The following is a 27,029-nucleotide window of genomic DNA, read 5'->3' as shown; positions in this document are numbered from 1 at the left end:
ACACACTGCTAGGAACAGATCGGTATCTGCTATGCTAACCCCAGGGAAACTGGAGATGTTTCTCTATAGACAGGGTAGACCGAACTGCTGAGACCAGATTTTGCTCTGTACATCTCTTACCTGTCTTCTTGCAGCTTTGCCCTGTCTGTATAACTCATGAGATGAGAACAAAGCCATAGGGATAAACTCACAAGTAACACCAGTATTTACTATCATTCCATTGAAGCAGAGAGCTGAGGGGAACAAGCTATTAACCATAGGGTATCCCAAGATTAATATTTTTTTAAAGTATCTCCTTCCTGGGAATATTCCTTGTGACTGGTCCAAAGAATTATGTTTCCTTTTAAAAGAAGTCCTTTAATTTATATCCTGAGGCATGCATTCAAAAGATTTCATTTACTCTGAGCTGTAAGATTAAGTTTAACCAAAATTTCAGACTGGTTATTTATGTGACTCAGATTCCACAACAGAGTTACTGTTCTCACAGTGCAGTGATATCTTCAAGTACAGTAGATACTGGTGAAGGTCATGATTTTTCCTAAGCCCTTATTTTAGGGTATGAAGGATCCACACGCTTTGAACCCCTACAAAGGAGATTTGAAGTAAGTGTAACAATTCTGTGTAAAAGCCAGAACGCACCCCATTTTCCTGCAACTTCTCAATGCATCTGGCTACCAGCTGCCAAAATAAGAGGGAGGAAAAAATGGACCCAGGCAGGGTATTTGTCTCAAAGATGCTGGACACAGCAGCTGCAATCATAACCCAGAAAGCAAACACCTTGTGAGCAGCGTTTCCATTTTATTTTCCAGAACTTGTGCTCATCTTGGATCTCTAGCCCGTTCATTGCTATCCACATACACTCTTGCACCAAGTGTATGTAATTTCCAAGTGACACTGCGGGCTTTTATTGAAATATATTCACTATGTCCTCTCTTGCGCTCCAGGGAGTGCTTGGTGTTCAGCAATACATCATCGCCAGTAGCATACAACTGGCTATCTCTGCACTCTTTGTCCAACAGGTAGATGAGATGGTGCTTTCCATTTCAAGCATTGCAGCTGGAATAAGCTATACAAAAAGAATAAAAAGAGAAGTACCTGTCCCAAGACAGCTAGGATGATACAGATTAGGCTGCTTTGATTACAGTCACTAAATATACTTTGGTTTTTCATATGAAATACCAGAAGGAATCTGTTGGAGACCCCTAAGTCCCTTGGGTACGTTCATGCTCCTCTTACTGCCCAGAATACAAGCTCTAAAAGGCTGCCAGTGAAATCCAGGCCCTTGTAGCCTCTCAGGAATATTTTTCCTATAAAGCTACAAAACCTTGAGCAAATAGCCTTGTATGATAATTCAGAGGTAGACGTGCAGGGGAGGTTCTTGATAAAGTCTTGGATAGTTAGGAAGAAACACAAAGTCTCATGTTAGAAAACTTTTTTCTCAGTCTGTTTTGCCTGGAAGCTGAAGCACCCATGGTGTGTCCTTCTCATCTCCCAGCACAGCAGTAGCTGTGTTATGGACAGTCGCAGTTTGGAACACGAGCAAGCCATGAAAGGTCGATGTAGGCTACTTAGGCAGTTCTTTGGTTGGACTTGCTGGATGCAGCTGATGACCCTTGGTCTGGCTTGCGGGAGGGGGCCACGTAGTCTTCTGATGAAGATGGCTGAAAATGAGAAATACGTTTTACGTAGTTTGGGAGAAGGACATGAAGCACTGATTATTTTAGGAAAGAAAAGAGGAGGCCACAGATCTTGCATGGCGAGTGGACTGTACTGGGCATCTGCTTTGTCTGAAAATGCTTTTCATAACCTTGAAATCATGGTTTTCAAATGTCTACTTTGTACCTAACTAAAAAACTGTGCTAGCAGATCTTAATGTTAAGGTGATCAGCTAAGACAGTGATAGTAGACACTTAGGTCTCCAAGTGCCCTTTCAGCAGATATCTTTAGGACATGGTTTTGTTAAATATAAGCCATTTAAGAGGTTGCAGGGAAATTCTTAAGATACTGAACGTCCAAACAAAGCCATGTTGTCCTGCTCGCCTTGGCTGGGACTTCACAGCATCCTGATACCACAACATAATAGATGAACACATTCAGTGATGTTTTTGCCCTTACTCAGAACTCACAGTGGTCTATAAAAATGTCAGTTAGACAAGCCATGGAATCGTAAATTCCAATCTGGCCTGAAGGAAAAAGAACATTTTAGCAAACAAATGAGAGATCCAGGAATTCACACTGTGCAGGGCAGGAAGTCTCTTGCTGTCTAGGAAGGGATGTATTACTCTGACATGGCCATCTGGAGGCCTCTACTAGATTATCTGTTTAAAAGTTGTCGAGCAAAAATTTTTATTAAAAAAACCCAACAAAACAAACAGGATTTTTTAGTATGTGTATTGTCAAAATTACAGACCACAGCAGTTTTGACACCTACTCCTTGTGATTTGGGATTCCTTTATCAGGCAGGCACTCGTCCCTGTCACATGGCAAACCTGCAAATGTAAACACACAGCCAAGTATAAGTGAAGGGCTAGAAAACATGCCCAGTGCAAGTAGCACTGTTACATTATGATAATGCACATTTAAATGATGCAGGAACTCTGAAAATGCTGACATATATCAGAAGTGCTCCTTAAAGGCTACAATTATTTTCCTTGTGTCTTGTGCTTTGAGACAAAGACCGTGCTGGACCATAGCCATGTTTAGTTGGTGAATAGCATCAAAGAATAAAGACTTGGCACCTATTTAGGGCTGTATGCTCACCTGATCTTGACACAGAGGAGATCAGAAACGCTCCTTTTGATGTCTTTTCTCTGATTTTCTCCCATCCACAGACATGTGAGGGGAATGGACCCTAGGCTGATTTGGACGCCAAGGAAACGGGGAGATTACCATTCCCCTCTGCTCAACATTGCTGTAGTTGTACCTGGATGGCGTAACAAAGGTTTGGATCCCTGGTTCAAAGCTGTTGAGAAACTGGACAGGGTCCAGTAAAGGGAGCCCTAGGGCTCATAACCTGCAAGGAGACGCCAGGGAAGGCTGAGGGAGCTGGGCTTGTTTATCCTGGCAAGAGGAGGCTGAGAGGCAATCTTGCAGCACCCACTCCTACTTCAAGGGCAATTAGAAAGGTGTTGGAGCCAAGCTCTTGTTGGCAGTGACAGACAATATAACTGGGAGCAGTGGCCACATATTGCACCTGGGGGAGTTCAGACTAGATGTTGGGAAAATCTTTTTCACAGAGCATAATGCAGCGCGGGAACACATTATCCAGAGAGGCTGTGGATCTCCATCCTTGGAAGCTAAAAGCACAGCAGATCTGACCAAGTGTGATGGCCCTACCTGGAGCAGAAGCTTTGACTCCTGATCTCCAGCAGAACCTTTGAACCAGAATTTCTCCAATTATATGAAACCACCCTCCTGCCTCTTAAGTTTTTTTCCATGGATAAATGTCTTTCCTCCGGCCCTGGGCACAAGTCACACCCTTGGACTCCTTATACTGCGAGTCTGCATTTCAGATTCAAAGATGAGTCACATGGATACACAGAGGGCAATTCCATCTCAGCATGAGAGAATCAGGTACATGTATGGGAGGCTTAACTAGTATGACAAAAAATACAGAAGGTGGTGGAAGCTGTAAATTACACTAACAGACATCCTCGAGACTTGTTTGGATTCAGGTTTCTCCGGTTAATTTAGTGCTTACCATCCTTGTTGGAGAGGAATGATGCTAACAGTTCTTTAGCTTCTGATATCAAAAGGCCAACAACATCTGAAGATGGAAGAGATGTATCTGAGACTGCATCTGTTTTATGCCCTTCTGTTTCACTGTTGACCCTTATAAATATGGAAAGCATCATCAATACTTCTATCATAGAATGGTCATTGAAAATCCTGGCCAGTCTCTTCTGAAGGATATTCTATGTAAATTCTATGTATTCAGGGGGATTCTGTCTCAGTCACTCAACAGCACAGGACACTCCTTTAGACATACTTGCATCATTGTGTTACAGACAGATATCAAAGTATTTCTTAGAATTTCTCAAAAACATTTTTCCTTCATTATAACAGAAGTAACTGTCTTGGAAACTTAAAAATTATTTGAAATAATTCTTAAAATCTGGATTTTTTAAAAGGGATGGGTATTATCAATGGCACAGTGACCTTTTAATGATTTAATCAATTAAAAGCACACAGAGTTATGATACATTTTTTTCCAAGTGATAGGGGATAGGTTCAGGTTGAAGGAGAGACTGGAAGCCTGAAATCTATTTCCGCAAGCATTCACGCAGTTAAGAGTCATGTTAGCTCTTTGCTTGCACTCTGTCAGTTACTGTAATTGCTAATAAAAAAGGACATGATCCTAAAGCCAAAAACTGACTTATGTTAGGAAAAGTGAGCAGGTCAAAACTCTGCTTCTTTGAATCAACCTGCTTGAGGTCTCTGCTAACAAGAGCAATTTAACCAGAGGAGTGTTTCACCTACTCGGTCCCCCCAAAAGCCTGAACAGAGGCCAATCCCACCAAATTACAATCCACCAGCAGCCTGCAAGTTCATCTTTCCCCAGTGGTTTCAATTCCAAAGCAACAGTATGTTTAGAAGCTCTGGGTAGGTTACATGTGAGTCACCTTCCCCTGAGAAAGGTCAGAAACAGACATTTCATGTTTCTGTTCAAGACTCCCAGAAGCCATCTCCTACCTTTTCTCATCTGGTAAATGACTGGGTGTGCTCAGGACCTTGTGGACATTCTGCCATGCAACAAAAAAAAAAAAAAAAAAAAAAAGTTTGAAACTTGTAGGAATGAATAATTGCTGAGAACAAACCTCATGGGGTTTTCCTGGTGATCAGATTTAATATGACAGTAATCAGCTTCTGCTTATTCATTGCCCTTGAAGCGAATATCTCAAGGCCTTTTGCAACTCAACTCAAGCAACATTCACAGCCTATGCAAATATACAGCCACATCTAAATTATGCATTTTAATGCCAACGCTAAAGTTTATGAAATGCAACATTAAAATACTCTCCCAAAGAACAATTTTGCAGTCTACGTTTCAGCGAGCCTTGATCATCACTACTAGCAATGCCTGGTTTCTGGGTTGTAACTGCACATGTAAGCTCTCATTACCATGCACAGTTAGTGAATTCCCAAACACTACGGAAGGATGTCTAAAAAAGGAAGATATTTTGTCGCAGCGGTCAAAATCCTGTGATGTTTGACTCTGGGGCCAAGTCAAATCCATTTCCAAAGTCCAGCTCCAAATCGCATGGGCACCAGCATGTAGTGCTGCAGGTCTAGAGGCATTTTAATTCTTCCTTCTCTGAAGCAGAAGACAGTATCTATGCTTCCTTGCACTCCACTAGTGATTTCAAGTTCTCTTGGGACAGGCTACTAGTAGCTGTAGCAGATATACTGAATACTAGTGATTGTATGCTGGCCAGTTTACCAATCACACAAGCTTGTATTCCTGATATAGGTAGTGAAGTGGAAGAACAGTCAGTTAAAAGACTAAATCAATTATGTGTGCGCTTTTGCAAGAAACATGGGGGGAAAAAAGCACTGGAAGAACAAAACCACTCTTCGAGTTCACATTTATTGTGTATAGAAGCAACCGTCCCGTTATGTAAAGGGAAGGGTTAAAACACATGATTTTCTGGAGCAGCCTCAGCCAGAGCATCACAGGGGGACTGGTGAGCCAGGGATAGCAGAGCCACCAGGCAAAACCCACACCACAGTGTTTACATAACTCTTCAGTATATGAGTATATATGAGTTCATTCCCTAGCTTCTCCTAAACAACAGACAGTGCCTTTTTAGGATGAGATAAAAAAAAACAAACAAAAAAAAAAACCAAAAAAAAAACAACAACAAACTCTTGCTTATGGAGCAGGAAGTTAGTTGGACTTGCAAAATCACCCTCAGGATAAGAGGCCACACTGATGCCACCAGCACCAGAGGTGGCTCAGCACTTCACCTGCACAAACAGGAGCAGTTTCCTATTGCAGATCTCCAGGCGCTTCCGCGAGACTTCTGATTTTCGTAACTGGCCATCAGCCAGGGACAACTGTCTTTTCAGTTCTCGGACGTCCTCCTGAGACGGGGCCAGAGGAATAAAAGAAAGGTGATGACACTCCAGCATTGGCTTCTGGAAACACCAATTTATGACATTTGCTACAAGCAGAAAACCACTGTCCTTTTGGAATGGACAGTGGAAATTATACAGATTATAACACAGATCCAGAGACTGAGCTGGCCTCGTGGTCATACATCACAAATGATGTATGAGCTATGTTCATTTTCTCCTTTATAAATAGGAGGGGAACCCGCAGAAGAAGGGTCGGGAGGCTTGTGGGTTTTTTTCAGAGGCCGAGGGGTTGCATTACCTCTATTTCGGAGACGTGTTTTGCTTTCTTCCCTGCCAACTGCATCTTCAGTTCTGCAATTTCAGCTTCCAGCAAGTGGATTGCTTCCTCATAGTCCTGCTCCGCGCTGTGAGCCTGCCTCTGCACAGCCTTTGCCATCTGCAGCTTGCTGTGCAGCGTCCGGTTCTCGGAGAGGAACCCCAGTGCTTTCTGGAAGCAACGAGAAGTTCTGGTAAATGCACCACATCCCCCCTCAGCTTCCAACGACCAAAACCACCCCAAGGCCCCTAGAAATCTCTTCGTTAACCTGGTTTAGTCTCTGAAGCTCATCTTCCATTGACTTCTTGCTGTTCTCCACCTCTTTCAGGAGCGACTATGGAAAATATTTTCACCATATTAGAATCAACAAGAGATAGGACATTCTCTAGAAGATGCACTGGTCTTGTAGCCCCTACCCACTATAAAAATACTTCACAGAAGCAGTTGTGTTCAATCTCTCCCACCACAGTGCTTTTTGGGCTGTGACCTGCATGCCTGCAGAAACCCACCCGGACACAGCCGTGGTGCTAACAGCCATGCCAGCGATCTGCAGCTGGGTCAGGATGAACGAACAGGCAGTGCCTCTGTTCTTTGTGTACTTGAATGATTTGTGAGACACTTTTTTTGTATTTTTAAATATGTTTACTCGCTGCTAAAAAGTGGCAGCATACTTTCAGTACAAATAAGTTTTCGTTTGAGATCAAGAGCGAGAAAGAGGCAATTAAGGAGAGCCGAGGGTGAGTCTCCTTTGTAATGAGGAGCGTGCAGAATGCAAACTGGTGACTTCTTAAGAGGGACAGGCTACACCATTACCCTTGCGCATGACTACAGCCAACTACAGCAGAAGACACCAGCCAAGAAAACTGCTCAGAGGAGAGGCTCCACCTTTAGCCTTCGGACTTCTTGCCGCAGATCCATCATTTCCAGGTGCAGCTGCTCCAGCTCCTCATTGCCATTGCAGCTGAGAGAGTCGAAGGTCTGCAAGACAGAGGGACAGGCAGCATCATGCACTGCTTATGCTTTACCAAAAGCATGGAGCTATATGGCAGGATTCTTGTTTTTCAGACCCAGAATAACGATGAATTTTTATGCACCAGATCAAAAGGCACATTAAGTAATTCAGCTGCAGCTTTTTTCTTCACCCCAGAGGATTTCAGTCTCTGATCCTTGACATAGCGGGAATAGCTGTGCTATAGTGAATTTTCATTTTGTGAACCAGGTGAAATGAGTTGGAATTGATTAATTATGGCTAATTTCCTTTCTGCATCACCGCTAGGCTGCTTCCTTCATATCATCCTATATTGTTATTTCCTTACTAAAAATTAGAAGTTTGAGGTCTTTTATAGAATTCCCTATAATTGAAATGATTAATGCATAGTTCTGTCTTCTCTTTATAACTCTAGAACAACCAGAAAAAGGTAATTTATCTTTTCCCATCTCAGAATTTAATGGATTTCATATAGAAGATTAATGGATTCAATGTAGAAGAGCATTGGACTGACTGACCAGAGAGTGAAAAGCAGATGTATCCAGCAAACTGGCCACTTCATGCTGCGTGAAGAGCATGGAGTGAGAATCCAGACCTGCCTCGTTCAGCTCCTCCTGCATCAGATCCCTGAGTGCTTGGAGAAGATCTGCGAGAAAGAATCATTTTTTAACAGGCTAAAGGAGGAAAGCGCAATGTGTTAGGAGAAAATTCCCCCGGTTTGGGGGACATCCACCGACTGCCAAGCAGAGTGGGTTTAGTGATGCCAAACAGTCTTCTCTAACACTCCCGGGTTCTTTGGCAATTGCATCAAGCTTAAATAAGTTGTTGACAATCTTTACCAGACTCTTGCTTCTTATCCAATCGAGAAAAATTAAACTTTTAAAAAAACACAACCCCAGATATTTTCACAGCGGAGTTTTCGTGATTGTAGTTCTCAGACTTTAAACATTTTAAGCCAAAACCTCCTTTCCCTGACAAAAGGCACCTGACTGCCTGCTGGTATTTCTCATGTTGCTGATTTAAACAAAACCCAACTCAATGACTTCAGCACTTAGAAAAGGTGTTAAATTGACAAGTTTGAAAACCCAGATTTGTTTTGCTTTTGGTTATGGAGGAAAGCACGGCACAAGGGACTGCGGGGACAGATGGGAGCCAGCGCAGTGGAGGGGAGGTGGCACCGGGGTCCCAGCCCCTCCAGTCCTCAGCCCGGGACTCCAGCAGGAACAGGAGCCTTTACCACAAGAGTTGCATCTTTGCTGCCAGCACATTTGCCAAATAAATACCCCTGATCATCCTTATTTCTATTGCCAAAAACTACGAAGCCAGTCTCTCGTAGAAGAGGTGTATGGTTCTGTATCCCGTCACTCATTCTGCACAAAAGCGTCTGTCCAAAAGATGTTGTGCTTTGCAAGCCTATGCTGTCTGGTGGGGACATTGCTGCTGGTAGGGATGTTGCTGACGGCTTTGAATTTTTGTGAAAAAACTTCTGGAGAGCAAACCCTGCGGGCCAGATATGTTTTGGCAGGTCACAGAAAGCAGATCAGGCTTTTATTTTCTGTGTGTCCTCTGGCCAGCTCTTGCGCGACAAGCTTGGGGTTAAGCAAAGTGAGCCCTGGCACCGACTTTCATATATTTTCAATTTAAATATGCTTTTACCAAACAGCTTCTTTTGTATTTGTGACTTTTCTTAGCTGTTTTGAGGCTACATCGATAGACAGCCAGGTCTCTTACCTGCCACCTTTCAGCAGATGCCTCTCTCCTTACTCAGCCTCCAGCAAACCTACATAAAAACGGAAAGCCCCATCACACACAGAGCTGCCCGCTCACCTCCGTAGGCCACCGTCCCCTGTGAGTCTGTGGTCAAGCTTTGCTTTAACAGCCTCTTCTTCTCCTCAGTCACATCCAGACCAAGATACTGCAGAACCTTTAGCAGAAACAACGAACCTTTAAAAAGAAAAATACTGGAAAAGCACCTACTTTGAAGTAGGTGCTGGGAAGACACTTAGTGCTGGGTTTTCTCCTGGAAGTGACTCTCCAGGCAGCATCTCACAAAGGAGCAGACTTGGGCTGGATTTCCAGTCTCCCCTTTCCTACACGTGTACAGAAATGTCTGTTCCTGAATACAGGGACACTCTTACATCGCTCCAAGAACATTTTATACAGACTGCAAGCAGATTTTCAGCTATGACAAACTGTCAGGAGCTTTATCAAAAGTCGGTGGAGCTGTAGCAAGGCCCAGCTGCCAAGAGCTCAGCCTCTCCTCTTGCTCTTACTGCCCAGGAATTACGTTTGGAACTGAGAAGATGAAAGCTATTCATAGAGTATTTCCCGTGGCAACAGGAGACATTCAAGCATTTCACTTCTTCATTGCACCTTTTGCTCTCTCATTATGCCTGATGCTGTGTCTGCTACTGATATTTATCAATTCAACCCCAGGGCACCACACAGAGGCAGATAAACCTGCACAAGCCCCACTTTGCTGCTGGCGGCAAGTGAAAGCTTTTAAAAGACAAAGTCAAGCCCAGCAGATTCTGGGAAAGAGCCCAAGTTAAACACTTCCCTGTCCCAGGCAGCACCCGTGGCTCCCGCTCATGCCTGTACTGCATCTCCCACATGGTCCCCTGGAAAGGGGGATGGAGACAAGTCCTCGCTCGTGTTTCTGTCACCAGCAAGCCCATGGGACCCGTCTGCTCTCACGGGCTGCCTGCGAGGCCCATCTGAGTCCCACCTCCCGCTCCTCTTCCCGCCCCCCCCTGCACAAGGCAGTGCTGCTGGCTCCTGGGCTTCGGGATATCCTGACCCTCAGTCTGTAGATGTTGGCACCTGGCGTGGGCGTCCCCAAAACCATCTCAGATGTGTGCAGGTGGCTGTGCACCTCCTGACCCTGGCACTGCTGCAGCTGCTTGCTCATACCACTGGCTTTTTTAAAGGAAAGCCAAGCGTCCCCACTCCTCCCACCAAAGAAGAGCTGCTTTTATTACCCACGACGAGCAGAGGTCGCTGCGAAAATGCAATCCTAAATCCTGCTCTAGGAGAATTATGCAGGTTTATCAGAAGAGTTCCTGCTTGTGTGCTGCCCTCCCGGGAGGCGAGAGCAGCCAAAGGGCGAGCGTTGCGCCTGCCGTGGGGTGGCAGCAGATGCCCGTTGCATCGGGCCCCCCTTGGCAGCCCCCCCCAACCCTGCAGAAGGGGTGCCTTCCCATGCCCCCCCCTCCAATCCTTGCAGTACCCGGGGAGGGGGGGGGACATGCACCCCAAACCCAGGCTGGGGGGCTTGGCCCCCCGGCAGCACTCAGCCCTTTGCTGGGGTCTTGGCAAGCAAACAGGCAGCTCCGCTCCCCACCCTTTGATGGTGCCCGTGGAATTTATTTTCCAGAAAGTGATGAAAGGAGCAGCGGTTCTGGCTGGATCCTCAGTGAGATATCTTGTATTTCAGCCTTCCCTCGCCCATACCAGGCTGCCTGCGGTCACCCCAGCAGCGCTGGAAAGTTTGGAGGGCAGCTGCCTGCACCTACAGCCCTGAGTCAAATTCATTACATCCAAAGGAGGTGCAACTGCCAGGAGGAGACTTCTGGAGCTCCCCGGAGGATTGAGAAATAGCCAAGATGAGCCAAGGTGTGTTTAAATGCCCCTTCAGACATAATTGGGATGTTTCACTATGCCCTCTTCTGCCTCTGTCTCAAAACCAGATTAATTAATTGTGAGCTGTAGGATGCTAATAAGGAAAGCAACGTTCTGAGCACCACAGCTGGCTCTGCAAACACATCACCTGGGCTATTGCTATTCCCAGCACAGCCTGATCAGTGTCCTGGAGAGGTGAAGGGGAATTAGGCCGGAGCAGGCTGTTCGGCAGAGGATGGTGTACGTGTAGGTTAGAACACCGATCAAGTGCATTAGCTTTATTCTGTGCAAACAGGGAGGCTGGCTCTCTTTGACTGTATCTATTCAGGTTTGCATTTTCCAATCCCTCCAAAAAAGCAAGCAACAGAGTGCCCCCATGCTAGTACCTCGACCGGTCCTCACATGCCTGAGTGCGACATTGGTGCAAGAACCAAAGCTGAAAGGTCTCAATCAGTTCTTTCACAGAAAAGCAATACAAGGGAGACCATTCACATAAGTTTATTCTGTTTGCCAGTAATGCGGCAGCTGGAAGTAAGGAGGTATCACACCAGTCAACTTTTTTCTGCATAGCGTACCTTGGGAGAGGTTTGAGAGGAGACCTCACTTTAGGGAGAGGGACCCGTTTCCACCTACCAGTTCCAGTTTCCCTTCCTTGAGCCGGACATGGGGATCCAGTGCTACTTTTGGTTTGGTGTCTGAAGCTGCTTCATGATTAGATGCCAAAGCGGGTGCTGAAAATCAAAAATAAATGTTAATAGAGGAGCACTTGGGTAGAGGAAAGAGGTGTCTGCAAAGCAAAATTCAGAACTCTTGTTACATGAAATACATTGTGTGTGCAGCAGGCAAAAAATCAAAGACCAGGATTTACAAAATCTGGTCCTGGAAGGCTGAACTAGGCCACCATTGAAAAGACTGGATATTGGGGCAAACCCTTACTGAAACTGGGTTTCTACATAGTTTAAAATGGGACATTTCATCCAAGGACTTAGCACTGCAAAAATAGTACTTTGGAAATTTCCAGTCACAAATTTTTGTGGAGTCTTGGGATCTGTAGTTATGGTGATCTATGGAAAAAAAAAAAAAAAAAAAAAAATCTGCTTGGCTCTTGTCTTCTTTAATTGATTAAGCAAAACTGAAACCCAGAACGTTATAAAATGCAGCCTTGGCTTTCACAACACCAGTGGAAAAGGGAATCGATGTATTAAAAGCAATGAGGAAAAACACCGGTGCAAGATTTTTTCCCTCCCCAAGACTGCAAAAAGCCTTGAGCCCTTTTCCCTCATTTGGACACGCAGTTTTTTTTGGGGGGTAGAAGGAGCCACTGCGTTGCATGGCAGACACAGAGGGAGGAAGAGGCAGAAACGGTAGCTGCTTTGCTGGTGAAAAATTGCCATGAGATCGGAAGAGCCAGCTGCTGACAGTTGGCTCTCCGTGACCGGCACTGCCATCACAGCTGAGACAGCAGAGAGCGCGAGCCCTGCTGCCATGCCCTGCCGCTTGTGCTCCTCCATCCCCAGAGGGAACCCCACCTTTTCCATTATGGTTAAGCCTTGTCCATAAGAAAACCGTGAGGTTCCCTGAGAAAAGGGCTGCAGAAGGCGTTACGTGCCCCGGAGCTCCCCCAACGGACTCCAAAAAGGAGCCAGACTGCTGTGCCTGCAGCCCTGCTGCCTGCTCCTGCTCACCCTCAAGCCATCAGCCCAGCTCAGTGACAAAGTTCCTTTTCGTGCCAGTGGCACAGGATTTGCCCAGGGAACAATTTCTTTTGCCCGCCTGGGATCCGATTAACATCATGGGAAGCCCCATCTTGCCAAGGAACACCACTTCTCCTCATCCCCTTGAGCACTTCTCACCGCACCCTCCTTGACGGCCGCGGCAGAGACCAGGCCCAAGGAGAAGGCAGTGAGAAACAGCGGAGATGCTGCACAAGCACAATCCTCCTAATCCAGGTATCCATCCCCTCTGCTAATGCCAGCAGCTGGGAACCAGCAAGAGGTAGTAAATGGTTTTGCTGGACTGGCCACCAACACTTTCCTCCCCAAGCTCAAGGGCAGAGGTGTAACCCTTCAATGCATGGCTAATCGGGATTAGCTCCACGTGGCTTTGCTGTCAGCTCTGGACACGGAGATATCCAGGGCATCCATCAGGCACCAAGAGAGTGGTAGTCACTGGCTCAGCCTCCAAGCCTGGCTGCTGCTCTTTAAAAGCCAGTTGTCTGTTTTCATGGATGACAGCACTGACACAAAACCTCCTCAGCATTTCACATTAAAAAACCTGCGTGTAATAAAATCCCCTAGCCAAGTCAGGAAGCGATTAGGTCATTGCTATTTGCTGGATTTGCCTGCATGACCCAGGGCTTTGCTTCCCATCGCTGGGAGTTCTGGCTGTCGGTGGTGACCACCTAAGAGTCTACCTGAAATCAAGGCTGCAGGATGCTCAGGGCAAGGGGGACAGACCAAGGGCCGTTCCTGTCCTGGGGTCTCTGCAGTGCAGAGCACGGAAGGCAAAGGCTGAAGCCTGCTCAGCTTTCCCAAGGTGAGACAGGCATCCCTGGGAGCAGAGCGCTGCCACACACCCAGCCCGGCGCTGTCTGCTCCCTGCCTCTCCCACTAATCCCAGGTATAGACTAAACACAATTTTCCTTGCAATGCTTTGCTCTTAGAATTACAACAGCAGGGCCAGCGCCTCGCAGCCGAAGGAAGGGCTGTCGGACTTGCGGCCGTGAGAATGATGAGCAGTGCTTGCTAGGGACTCGCTAGGGAAAGCCCACTTTTTTCCTCGGGGCAGGAGTAACCTTCATATCATAGGGATATGGGGTATCTTGCTGGAGGTCATCTCCCTGGACACTGAATCGTGGGGGTTATTGGTGTTCCCCGTGATTCCTAAGGGACCTAAGCTGCAGGATGATCTGATTTCTCACCCAGTTGCTGCCATCCTATCAGCTCTCCCACAGAAGGAAAGAGCTCAGTAAAGGACTCAGAGCATGAAGAGAAAACACAGCATGGAAAAGTAAACAAGAAGTGAAGCCTGGATGTAGGGAGAAATCTGACTTAATCACATCTACAAGCAATTTCCCCATTTGACCAACTGAGGGCATCCTTAATGCCTGTATAACGCCCAGGGTTGCTGTGTACATTACAAGTATCATTAACATTTTTTTTCGTAGTGTGTCTCTGAGGACCACCCATTCCCATCAGAAGGGAACGTTGCCTGCAATGAGACCTGCTGCATGCAAGTCTGACATGATCTTTGTATGTGGGCAAAGATACCGCTGCAAATGAACCACAGGCTGAGAATGGAAGTTGTGTCCTGTGAATGCCTTAGTCCTCTGAATGCCTTAGTAAATAATTTTGCTACTATGGACAAACATGGACATAATTACTACCTGTTGAGTGAACAAGCTCTACCTTCCCTCTCTCCAAGCAGGCTGAGTCTCATTATCACCCCATTAGATTCCACTACAGCAGTATAAGCACTGATTTCATCATCCTCAGCACCAAGGAGCCAAGGCTGTGTTTGTCACCCACACAAAGAAAAAAATTCAGCAGGACTCTTACCTGAGGTGGTAAGCTCTGGTGGGCAAGTGTCCGGTGACAAAGAAGGCACTGAAAAATTATTTTCCCGTCTATTCTAGAAAAACAAGACAGAAGGGCACAGACAGTCGCTAAGCAGAATATGTTGGTGCAAATAAAGAGCAGAAGATAGAGGTGTTTAAGAAAGAACAACCCATCTAGCCCATAATGAGCAAGGGCACCACCTACACCTCTTGTGCAGATGGGCCAAAAGAGACTCCAGGGGTTTCTCTGGGAGCACTTGACACAGACACGTTCCTGAGCCATCTCAAAATCTCTGGTTACACACAGAAAGATGAGTTTGTCATTACTGTAACTGTGATTGAGAGCCGAGGATGAATTTGACCTTGTATGCTTTCTCCCTGGAGGTTCTCCCTAAGGGTCTCTGTCCAGCCCACCAGTGAGGTCCTGAGTCTGACTGCAGCCAATTGTATTATTTACTCAAAATACATAATTATCGCAGGGAGCATGACAGGAATCCAAGACCAGTGTGCACCCTTTCTTAAGTTCTAGGTCATGGCTGAAAGCACAAGTAAGAGGGAAAAATAGTCACAGGGTACATACATTGCACGTCATCAAGACAGTGTTTCCACAGCTGGGAACTTAGATGCAGACAGGGGCACAGGATGGTGCTGAGGACATACAGACAGGTAGCATGGGCACTTGAGCGTGCTTTCCCTAACGTGGAAACCCAGACCTCATTAAAAGTTCCATCTTTTAGCAGCAAAGTGAGGAAAAGAGCAATTTCATTTCAGCCAGCATAGTAGGTGCACATCATTACACAAGAACACCTTCTGCTGGACGGTGAAGGATCTAACTATACCGCTCAGCTATACGTGTGTGGGCTAAGGCTCACTTTCATAAGCACGTCTTCAGCCTGGTACACCCAAAGGCAACACTTATATGACATTCTTGCAAGTCTGTGTCTTCACAGGGTCTGGAAAGAGAGATGTTTTGTGAATGATGCTTGTGTGAAAGGAAAATCCAGCCGGCCTTTTCTAAAGGAAGTTTATGTGGAAGAGGGCAGAAGATACACCCAGCTTTGTACCAGTCCGGGAGAGGAGTGACAAATGCACAGAATCCAGCCACAGACCTAAATTATCATGAGGGTTGTGTGCTTAAACCCTGTCTCACCACGCACAACTCGAGCACTTGTCTCTGCAAACACAACACGGAGCTAGGCTTCACAAGGAGAACGAGCCTGGCTTATCATTAGAGTAGTGAAGAACAGAAATGGGCTGCTTAGGAATGCTGTGGATTCATCCTCATCAGAGGTCTTTAAGAATAAAGAGCTGCTCCTGCCTTTGGGTAGGAGACTAGATCAAACCGACTCCTGAGATCCCTTCCAGCTCTATGACTGGTATTGAATGAGATGCAGGTCGCTATCCACAGAAGGGTTTTGTTTTGAGACTACTGAAACAGGTCTGAAAGCAGGCCCTGGAGATGAAACTGCTCTCATTACCTCCACAGATCTTTCGTCATCTCAAACCCAAGACAGAAGAAACAATATTTCAGATTTAAAATATCTGGCTGTAAAACAAGGCTACATACATCAGCAGTGCAGACTTTCCACCTTCCAGAAGAACTGCCACGGAGTCCCTAGAGAAGTTTTCTGATCAAAGAAAGATCACAGGATCAATGTCTGCGGTCTTAGATATGAACTTCAACCTACCTCTGGGGACCTCACGTGGACCCTCAGTCTGCAGGAATTCAGGCCGTTTCCCACAGCCTTTGGAGGTGGTGCTGGGATGTTGTTATGAACTGACAGTCCAGGATGTAACCGTCCCCTTCCAGGAATAAAGGCCACTTCTGTGTTTCCCTCATGTCTTAAACAAGCAACAAATACAGAACATTTTATTAGCTAAAAAAAAAAAAAAAAAAAGCACAAATTTACAGAACTTCCATGCTTGTGGTTCTTTCTCCAGGATAATCTCACTTAAGTCCAGGTAGCCTGCACCAATGTAGATGGACCTCCACCAGCTATGTTGCTTTTTTGAACTTCAATTCTGTTGCAGAACTCTACTGGGTAGGGCTAGGGGATATTCATGAGGACCTGAACATTGGGAAGATCTGGATTACACTTCAGGATGATCAGTGCATTCAAGATTTCCTTATCAGGACCATCTTGAATCATTATTTAGGACTAATAAGCCTTATGCTTCTTGAAGCCAAACATTGGCATGACTTGAAAGGTTTCTGCCTAAGACCCAACAGCACCATGATGATGATAATGGAAAATGTTATATGCCTACCTCAATTTGGCTTTTGAAATTATTTTTCTGGCCTCTTCATGTGTGCTTCCCACCAAAGAATCTTTATTGATAGCGATTAGCTGGTCACCGGGTTGGAGACGACCATCCTAAACAAAGAGGGAGAAAGTCATAGCATTGGCAAGGAATGTCTCTCTGCCCAAAGCCTTTTCCTGCAACACAAATCCTCATTAGTCCATGCAATGCATTGTTCTTCTATTCTTAGAAAAGCTGTTTCAGAACAGCTACAGCCTCTAGGAGAGGTCCCCATTGCAAAGTCACTGAGGGTCTCCACACCGGCTTACCTTGTAACAGTCACCATCTGGCATAAGCTCCTGAACATAAATCATGGGGCCATCAGGCCTGTTAGATCCACCACAGATTGTCAGCCCTAAGCCGGAGGATTTTGCTATAGAAATGCTCTGGATTCCTGATTCAATGGAGTAGCTGCAAGGGAGAGATGTTAGCAGGTGACTCAAGGCGATCTGGTTTATTTTCCCATGTCGCTGAACAAACTCTGCCTGGTTTTCTTGCCATTCATGATCCTTCTAACTTCTTCCAACCTTTTCTGCCTCTGCATCTTTTCTTCCACCCAACCTTGGAAAGAAGAGGCGAAGAATCCCATTTCTCAGCATTATGAAGGTGACTGGCTTGTACAATCCTAAATGCTGGGGAATACTCATTTGCATTTAGAAAATAGAGAAGAAACTAATGGTTTAACCAGTATATATTTGGCACTCTTGATTTTTATAGCCAAAAACACACAAAGGATCAATGTGATTATTGTTTGAACCCAGCTAAATCACCAGACAGCAATTCACAGACTGACCAACTATTAAGAAGCACTTCACAAATGTCAAAGTGGAGCTCAGGATACACATCTGACTATGTCTTAACTGAGGTTTAGAGTCAAAATCTTGCAAGATACTCTAAGAAATGAGCCCTTAAGCACCTTTACAGCAATACCCACCACCCTGTGATTTATTTCTGTGGCAGTGGAACAGATGACTTGCTGAGTCAAGGATGTACTGCAAATGGAGCAGCAATAAAGTTGGACCCTAACCTCAGAGAGCTGCCTGCTAGTGTCCTGGGTAGAGTTGCTTTTCACAAGAAGCTGTGAGGGGACATAGCCAGGACAGTTACCTGTGCTAGCCAAGGGGATATTCCATACCATATGACATCATGCTCATATATATATTGGGGGAGCTGGCCAGGGGAGAGGAGGGATCGTGGCTTGGGAACGGGCTGGGCATCAGGTTCCAGGTGGTGAGCAACTGCATTGTGCATCACTTGCTTTTTAAATTATTAGTATTATTATTGTTATTATTATTGTTATTATTATTGTTATTATTATTATTATTATTATTATTATTATCATCATCATAATCATCATCATTATTGTTATTATTATCATTATTATTTTTCTCCCTGTGTTTCCCTGTTAAACTGTTCTTATCTCAACCCGTGAGTTTTTACCATTTTCTTCCGATTCTCCTCCCCATCCCACTGTGGGGGACAGAGTGAGCAAGTGGCCACATGATGCTTAGTTGCCAGCTGGGCTTAAATCACGACAGCTAGACAGGACCCAACAGGCCACCAAGATCAGGCCACAGCAGACAGCTCTGTGCCAGGAGGGAGGCTTAGCAATTGCAGAAAGTGTCTGTGGGAGCAGAGATTTCACTGACCACCCATGGGCCAGTGGGCAGCATTGCAACGGGGAGGGTTTGGGGAAGGATTTGGTGGGATCCGAGGGTCAGGAAGCCTTTTCCTCCTGATGGGCTGGGTGCAGCTGGCTTTCCTCCTCTTCCATTTATTTCCATAGCAGCCACTCACCAAATGGTCTGCAGTTTCTGGTCCTCCTTGTGTTACCTGATAACTTAAGATGCAATGACAGCTGTGCATCCCGTATCTCACAGTCACACTGGTGCATAACCACCCTGTGCTCCCCAGTGATGCCATCCTCAGTGGTCACACACCCCAGTGACAGACCAGCGTGCTGCCAGCACCCTCCAAACCAGCAGTGGACCCCCGGGAGAGGGGAAAGGGACAGCATTCATGCAGCACGCACCTTATTCTTATGAAAAAACATTGCTCTAAGAAATATTTCAGGAAAACGATGCCACAAAATGTAGCATTAAACCCCTCCATGCAAATCAAAATATCAGACACTGTCTGTGGTGAGACTGAATCATATCTAAGTCCCGTTGCTCAGTGGGATGGCAGAACCTCAGATCACACCACGATGAGAGGCCACAACCTGGGGACAACCCGCGGGGAGCAGAATGGGTGGCAGCCACATGCATTAAAAGACCAGTGGCCAAAATTACATCTCTGCAGCTGACCACCAACGCTCAGCTGCGAACAGTGGTCCGTGATTTCAAACAGCTCGTGATTTCAAACGGCTCAAACTTCCCAGGAGAAGACCACTGGGGCCTGGCACCGGCATGGAGACAAGCAGAACATGGCACAGCATGGCAGCGCTGAGCGAGGAGGCCACCAAACCGAGGTCCCCTCTAGCCTCTATCACAGCCTGGAGCAGGTTAACAGCAAAGCAAGGATGTCTAGCTTGTCCAAAACAGCTGCCAAGTAGATGAGCTGGCCTCCCCTCTGCAAGGGTCTCTCGCTCAAAGCAAACAACTTAAACATCTGGTGCCAAATATTTGGCCTCTGCAGATCCCTCATAAAGAACTGGTATTTAGCAAGAGGATTTACTGGTTCTGCAAGTGAGGTCTGATTCTCTTTACCAGCAGCTTGGCTTATTTATGCTGGCAAAGAAAGGGAAGCTGCAAGTCCTGGGGACGAATGGTCCCAATTCCATGACTGTTAACACCTTTCAAGCTGTCCCTCTTGAGAAGGGAAACCCCGAGCACCCTGGAGTCGAGACTCCACAGAAAAACAAGCTCTGCCTGTCCAAACTTCTGACCCTGTGAAATATGAAAGGGACAGATGACCACATGAAAACACATGCTCCGGGAGATGTTCTGGAGACAAAAGGATGCGGTGTCTGTAGGCAACCACTGTTGACACCAAAGCAAAGGGCGTCAGGAGTGTTTGCACTGAGAGGGAAGTGCTTATGCTCTTGTTGCACGATGTCAACGTGCCAGAAGCAGGGCAATAGAAAACAAGCTCCTGAAACACCACTGGCACTGCAGAAACACTCCACTCATGGCGTGATTTCTAAAGGTGACGTGCAGGGTCCTCTCAGCTGGCTGCACGCCACAGCTCCTCCCTGGGTTTCAGAGGGGAGGAAGAGGAGCAGTTGCATGGTTAATCATATTGCAGACATATTGACTGCCTCAACAGGGAAGCTTTTCAGCTCTTGGGCACAGGCTTCCCGGGAACAGTCAAGATGTCACCACGACAAGGACTTCCAGAAGATGCTGTGGTCTAGCCACCATGGTGATATAACAGTATAAGGGCATAAGGGTCAGCAAAGCAGTTTTTCAAGCACTAGAATTATTTCCTGGATCTGCCCCTAAGACAGTGGCAGACATTCGGTGATATCTTCATGACTGACCAAGCGAGAGGCTTTGTGGGGCCAGCCCCGTGCGACCCGTACGTACTGCGCATGAAGGGGACGTGCCGGGTTCCCAATGAAGGGGCCGTGGGAATCGGCGGGGCTCAGCAGCAGCGGGCTCTGAGAACATGGGGAGGAGCCTGAGGATGTACTTTCCAGGTACCGTCCTGAACAGCAAAGTCAGAGTCAGTCCAGGGAATGCAAATACTCCAGTATCACCCTCCTCCCCTTCTCTACCACTAAGAACTGACACTGTTTTCCTAGCTTTGGGGGGAAAACCACATGGTAGTTAAAGACAGAAGTATATCGCTCATGGAGAGGAAACATTCTGCCTCCTCGGCGTGTTTCCAGCATGGAACTGTCACCCCTCTTCCAGCCCTACATACCTCTCCCATAGGGGAAGGGTTGTCAGCCTTCTGGTGGGATTCCAGGCCATAGGGACACCTTCTTTCCCCATGCACACATGATTTAATGGGCTGGCACCTTGCTTAGGTTAACCTTGTTGCATCTCCTTAAACATTTCCCATTTGCAAATGAAAAATAATGATGATTGAACGAATGATTGCTGAAATGCTTTGAATTCCATCGTAGATAGTTGCACCTACAGAGATGAATATTGCTGGGATTACCTGCCCAGCACGTCAGTTAAGCAAATTCTGGGCATCTGGGAAGCGGCTACGATCCCAACTCAATTCTCCCTAGTTCTGAGGAGGAGGCTGGCTCGCTGCCTGGCTTTGTGCTCTCTGCCTGGCTTTGTGCTTGCTCGGTGCAGGCAGGACTGGCCATGCCTTGCTGCTCTGCACCCAGGGGCACACTAACTGCTTGCAACAAGGACGAGCAGGACTTCTCTTCCTCCAGACCTCCACCCAAACACCTACACAAATGAAATCAGAACTCCTTCAAAATAACATGGGGATAAAGAAAACATTCGCAGTGGAGAGGGGCTTTTGGTTTCCCCACCAAAGGCATGCTGAGCTACTCACTGCCACTGTGCTGGATTGGTGAGCTCCGTGCTGAGCCCGTGTTGCTCTGGGAGCTGTACTTTTCCAGCAGCTCACAGAACTCTCTCCTGGAAGGAAAAAACATGGTATAATCAGCTGCTGCTCAAAACTCTTTCCCACCTGATTGTATGACACTGGTGCCTCTGATGGCAGTGATTTACTACCAAGTCTACAGAGCCAATTCCCTCCAGCAGCAGGGAGCAGAAGGAGCTTTCTCATGCATAAGGGTATAACCTCTGATTTCAAGAGGCTGTGCAAGACTTAAGGTCAATAATCAATCTCATGGCAGTGCAGCTTTGCTGCAGTGGTCTGAAGCTTCGGTGAGCTCCTTCCCTGCCCTGGAAAGTGTTCAGGAGCTGGGAAGGGACATTTGGACAGGCACTGGTGAGGGGGACTGTCCTTCCTCAGAGAGGGCAGATGAATGCAGGAGCCCTGCCTTGCCCCGCTGCCTTGCTCCCCACCACATGGGCCCTCCCAGGAATAATTTCACCCCCAGCTGTAAGACTCAGAAGTTTTCCTAACACACCACACATACAGGCTGTCAGAAAGAGCTGTAACTATGCAAACATTAAAAAAAAAAAAAAAAGCTTAGCCTATTTGTGACTACTTCCAGAATAGTTAAATGTAGATTATTTTCTGTTTTTTTTTTTTTTTTTTTCCTCCTTTCCTAAACAGAAAGCATTTTCTGCTAGCTTTTGCTGGGGTAAAGATGGGAGATGGCTTCTGGAGCACATGCAAAAGAGGCATCCCACTGAATCTATCTATGCTGATATCCTCCACGAACATCACAGGATAAACTCCTGGAGCATAAGACCTTAATGAAGACCTTCACGCATAACGCGTGCTGGGACAGCACAGGCTTCTGCACTCTTCCCAGCAGCTCCTGGCTGAAGATGCTGGACTGCCAGGCACACGCTAAGATATCAAGATCAGAAGAGCTTGTCGGTGAACTCAAGAGCAGGGAGGAATGGCAGCCCACAAACATCTAGCATGATCCTTCTGTCTTGAGGCATATCCCCCTGCTTCATTAATTACCTCTCTGCAAAACAATCCCATCCACAACATGCCCTGGAAAGCTGGTTGGGTGCCCAAGTGCCTTCATTAATGTTTTCCTTCCAGGCTGAGTGTGACCACCATATAACTACTCAAGTGTGTTTAGCCCTTGATGAGCTTCCATTTGCCAAGTGTAACATGCTGAGTTTTTAAACCCCATTAAGAACCACCATTAACCATGTTTAACAGCTCCTGCATCATTTTGGCAATCCTTCTTTGAGCTGTCATAAGCCTCTCTCATCCTTTCAGATGGAGAGGCATGGAAAGGGGGTGCTATGTTGAAGCATGTTGATGGGCCATGTTGCCCATCCCTGCCACATCAGCTCTTTGCTCCCAGGAGCATTCTGTCCCTCTGCGACTGTGTGGTCCTCTACCTTCATAGCCCAAACACTACCTGATCAATCCAACCTTTTGGCAGAGCGAAGAGCCTCAAGGATGACTAATTTCTTATAGGTGTCATTAAATAAGCAGCCAGGCAAAGGGGAGAGACCTTGAAAGTATTGTGTCTGTGGCCACAGTAACATTAGATGCCCGCTTTGAAGGCATGAGGGAATCCCCATGGGAAGGTGCCTTCTTGATGCTATAGCCACAGGAAAAGCCTGGTTATGAGTGGCTAGCTCTCACACTTAGCAGTCAGACAAGCTCAAGACATAAATTGTAGGAAACCAGCCACAGCAAAGTTTCCTCGGTGAGGAGACTCCTTTTACACACAAGCAGACGTTGTGTCATCTGCGTACTTTACTGGGACAGATGTTACATATTATTGGCTAGATTAGAGTCAACAATATTAAATGATGAATGAATCATCAGTTCCTCAGGTTCCTGCTGGAAATGCTCTCAGTAATTTACATCTCCCCATTGAAAACCAGCTCATTATCAAACTTCAAAGACAAGTGCCTGCCTTATCTAATATTGCCATCAAATGTATGCCTTATTCATTCCATTTAATGCTGATTTTAAATCCAAGTGTCGCACAATACTTAGTGGAATGCCTTGGTGAATCCCAATACTTTGCATCAACACTATTGTCTTTATCAGCTAAACCCACAACCTTTAAAAAAAAACAACTACTTTGTTCAGAAACCCCACCTTCCACAAAACTGTTAGGCAGCTTCATAGCATCAGACACTGAAATATGTGTAAAAGCACTGAGAAAGTGGAAGGTCAACTTTGATCCTATAGCAGTAGGACAGTTCTGTAGTTCCCTGGGTTAAGCCTTGGATGGCTCTTACCTTAGCAGAATTTTTCCAACTTTCCAGTAAAGCCTCTGTATTTCCATAGGTGATTCACACTCCCTTTTCATTGGTAACTCATGCACAGATGGCCTTACCCCTCCATGACCTATTGCAATGGCAGGCCTAACACATGTTATTTCCAGTGGTTACCAAGCCATTAGCAGCTGGGTTTTTGTTTTGGGCTGGGTGTTTCTGTGGTCATCTATTGTTACATTTTCCTCAGATAATAATCCATCAGAGCACGGAACAGGTTCTGAACTTAAAACAATGGCTAAAAAACTCTTAGTCAATGCAAATGCAACAAGTCTGGCAGCTCTTATGCTCTTTAAACTCTGCTAAACAATGCAAACCCAATCCCCAATCCATGCTGTCAAACTCTGTTATAAGCAAGGGCAGGTATGACTTGAGCATTCTTTGTTGTTGTTTATTTCATGTCGTTAAGTTCATCCACAAAGAAGCATTTATCATTATTTGCTCAGGAGCCTGAACAACGAGCTCCAAACCCAGGGTTTCTTTCCAAGCCCGGGTCCAGCCCAGTTGTTTGCTGTAGGGACGATGTGACTAAATGCTACATCACGCGCCCCTGTCCCGGCTCCTGCTTTGTTGGTCAATACTGCAAGCCCCAGTTCCACCAAGGACATAAACGCATGACTAACTTGAAGCACACGCTTATCCCAGCAGCAAGCAATACACTTTCTGGTGTTAATCTCCTGAGAATTAATTTTGTGCTCAGTGCTGTATTTGAAGGAATTTGCAAGCGGGTAGACTATGCCCAAACATTGCCAGCTGATGAGCAAGTACGCTGAAGGAATGCCAACAGGTCTTACTTTGTGCTTTCGGGCACCAAGAGACTTCAGAAGATGTCTTTACTATTTAAAATCTGACCCTTACTAAGACATTCTGAATTGGCAGGTGCCTGCAGGACTAAAATGCCCCCCTCAAAAAATCATGGGGTTGTATTAGATGGAAAGTTCATTTTAAGAATCCTTTCTCTGGCTATTTTTCATTAAGACTCAGACATTTGAGCTCTGGAGGATCCCTGTAACAGCTCGGACCCGCACGGCCTTCAGTCAGCCCTACAGCAGGGAGCAGGATAAAGGGGTTTGCCAGCAGCAGCCAGCTGCTGGCAGACTTTGCTACAGATTAAGCAGAGGGGGGTCAATCTTCCTGCAGAATATTGTTGGTTTATCTCATAATACCTTTTTGTCCTGCCCTTTTGCTCTTGGGAGAGCAAAAGGTGAATCGTACATCAAAGGTTACGTGAGAGCACAGCGTCTGGAGACCTCAGCTCTGCACCACAGCTTCGGGGGAAAAGAGGAGCTTGTGACACCAGATAAATTAATAGCTTGTCTCAAAAAACCCAAAGCCTGCAGGTCAGTGGGAACTGCGAACCCAAAGCACTGCAAAAGCATCACAAAAGCAGATGTTTCTCGTGCCCAGCTGGCGGCAGCTGCAGCATTTCCAGCTCTGTCAGGGTGGGATGATGCTCCGGAGCAGCAGATCCAGCACGGAGCCCAAATCCATCCCGGCACAGACCTGCCGGAGCCAGGGCTGCGCAGAGCTGGCGTGCCCCGAGCTGTGAGCCCTCCTGCACTGGCTGTGCAGGGCAGAGCATCGCACCGCTGCTGGGTTTTGCTTTTCCATCAATGCCTGGGAAGCGGTGACACGCACGGGGGCATCTCGGCTTCTGTGGGAAAGGGTGAGTGTTTTTCCCCAAAGAGCAGCCAATGGCCCTGGGACACCCCAGGCTTGCCAGAATCAGGCCCAGCACTGCCTTCCAGTTTTACACCAAGTGCTCACACAAACCAACCTGTGGGCTTAGCCGCTGCTGTCACACGCGAGGCTGGCAGGAAAAAAGGGATTATTACCTTGCATTCGCACCAGGCTGGGTGTGAGCTCCAGCAACAGCCTCTCTGCTCCTTCCTGGATATCGGTTGTGCACTTCCAGAAAAGCAGACTCCTTTCCTTACTGCTTGTTGTGCAAGTATTCATACAATGCATTTTCACCAAGATGACTGTATGTCATGCGGAGATGCAAGGTATTTAGCATTTTATCATATGAGTACTAGGAGGTGCAGCACAAACTGGCTTTCTCACAGTGATAAACCTGAAAGACCAGGATGATATCTGTGCAACGCAGAGAAACAAGGAACTATTGTAACTTTGAGGCTGAGAATGAATAAACAATAATTATGTGTATGCAATAAAATGATCCTCATTAGCTAAAGATGAGCACAGACGAAAATCAGATCCAACCATCATCCAAACCCAGCATGTCCAGCTCCAAATCTGAATTTTCTGCTTTAAGCCCTAGCATTACTGCTGCTCTCTGCAGCATGTCTGATGTGACAGGCTGAAAACATGCATCTTATACATGCCAGGACGGAGTTCCATTAAGAGCACAGGTAATTTGGGCCTATAATTAACTCCAGGGACAAATAATAGCATTTATGAGTCAAATTCACCTGAGGGCAACCACAACAAAATGCTACTCAGCTGAGTCATTGGGAAAATTGGCAGGTGGGTTGGATCATCTTCCAAGCCCAGAGCCATTACGCTTCCTCCTCCAGCGTGCTCCGGGTTTATGAAGACAACCTGCATGCGAGTATCTGCAGATACACTGAATTACACTCCTTCCTGCGTCTTCCTTCCACTTTCATGTCTCGTGAACCACTTTGCTGGGCAGTGGGAAGGTGCAAGGCTGCCCTCAACTCATGGGACTTCACGGCGCAGCATCTCTGTGGCTTTCGCCTCCAGAGCTGACAGTCCCTGGGAAGTCAGAGAGCCCGTTTCAAGACAGACAGAGAGCTGTCTGCTCACCCATGCTCAAGGACAGACTTAAAAAAATAATAGGGCGTCAATAAAATGAAGACAAAACTAAGGACAAAAAAAAAGCAGAAAGCAGAGAAGTCCTTCCCCCGTTTCCACAGCCCTTAATCCTGGATATATGTATTAAACAGTGAGATGATTATGTAACTGAAATCTCTGCAAATCTTTTTTTTTAAAAAAAAACAAGTAAACTGATTACTTCCCCACTCTCTCACCGGCTAACCTTTTGCGGATTTAACAGATAAAGGCCAAATAAATTGCTGAAAGTTTTGTTGCCCTCCCAGTCTCCCTCCGTCGGTTTTCGGGCAGCTCCTTCGCAGGGCGAGCGGGGACTGCAGGCGGATGCACAAAGGAGCTGGAGCTGCCGACAAAGCCACGTGTACGTATGTTTTAGGAAACATCTGCTGCAATTTAAGATATTAGAAGGCGCATCGAGACGCTTGAACAGCTCAGGACAGGTCAGGATGGGTGAAGGCAGAAAACCTGCTCTGGGGGGTCTGGCTGAGAAATAAAGTGTTTCCCTGAGCAAGTCCTGCTGCTGCTGGGTGCAGGGAGCCGCTCAGCTGTGGG

At 46.5% G+C, this 27,029-nt stretch overlaps 1 protein-coding gene across 5 annotated transcripts in view; it reads right to left on the bottom strand.

Moving 5' to 3' along the window:
• Window positions 1-352: 352 nt before the first annotated feature.
• The window catches only part of LOC116963004 (syntaxin-binding protein 4-like), a 50,017-nt gene continuing 23,340 nt past the window's right edge, over window positions 353-27,029 (bottom strand). For 3 of the 5 annotated variants that reach the window (XM_032998395.1, XM_032998396.1, XM_032998398.1), the window contains 17 exons: window positions 21,325-21,410; window positions 20,388-20,508; window positions 17,130-17,271; window positions 16,828-16,934; window positions 16,248-16,401; window positions 14,561-14,633; window positions 11,637-11,734; window positions 9,210-9,306; window positions 7,901-8,028; window positions 7,280-7,372; window positions 6,663-6,728; window positions 6,377-6,565; window positions 5,968-6,084; window positions 4,693-4,742; window positions 3,701-3,831; window positions 2,432-2,489; window positions 353-1,661 (listed from right to left, as the gene is read on the bottom strand). In XM_032998395.1, coding sequence (XP_032854286.1) covers window positions 1,565-1,661; window positions 2,432-2,489; window positions 3,701-3,831; window positions 4,693-4,742; window positions 5,968-6,084; window positions 6,377-6,565; window positions 6,663-6,728; window positions 7,280-7,372; window positions 7,901-8,028; window positions 9,210-9,306; window positions 11,637-11,734; window positions 14,561-14,633; window positions 16,248-16,401; window positions 16,828-16,934; window positions 17,130-17,271; window positions 20,388-20,508; window positions 21,325-21,410 — 1,807 coding nt within the window. In that variant the 3' untranslated portion in view covers window positions 353-1,564. The remainder of the gene's footprint in view (window positions 1,662-2,431; window positions 2,490-3,700; window positions 3,832-4,692; window positions 4,743-5,967; window positions 6,085-6,376; window positions 6,566-6,662; window positions 6,729-7,279; window positions 7,373-7,900; window positions 8,029-9,209; window positions 9,307-11,636; window positions 11,735-14,560; window positions 14,634-16,247; window positions 16,402-16,827; window positions 16,935-17,129; window positions 17,272-20,387; window positions 20,509-21,324; window positions 21,411-27,029) is intronic. The other 2 variants (XR_004407907.1, XM_032998397.2) reach the window with 2 other exon arrangements.

Source organism: Tyto alba, unplaced genomic scaffold (genome assembly GCF_018691265.1).
Source record: "Tyto alba isolate M040663 unplaced genomic scaffold, T.alba_DEE_v4.0 Super-Scaffold_28, whole genome shotgun sequence".
Lineage (NCBI taxonomy): Eukaryota > Metazoa > Chordata > Aves > Strigiformes > Tytonidae > Tyto > Tyto alba.
Note: the sequence above shows the minus strand (reverse complement) of the source record. Positions and strands in the feature narration are given on the sequence as shown.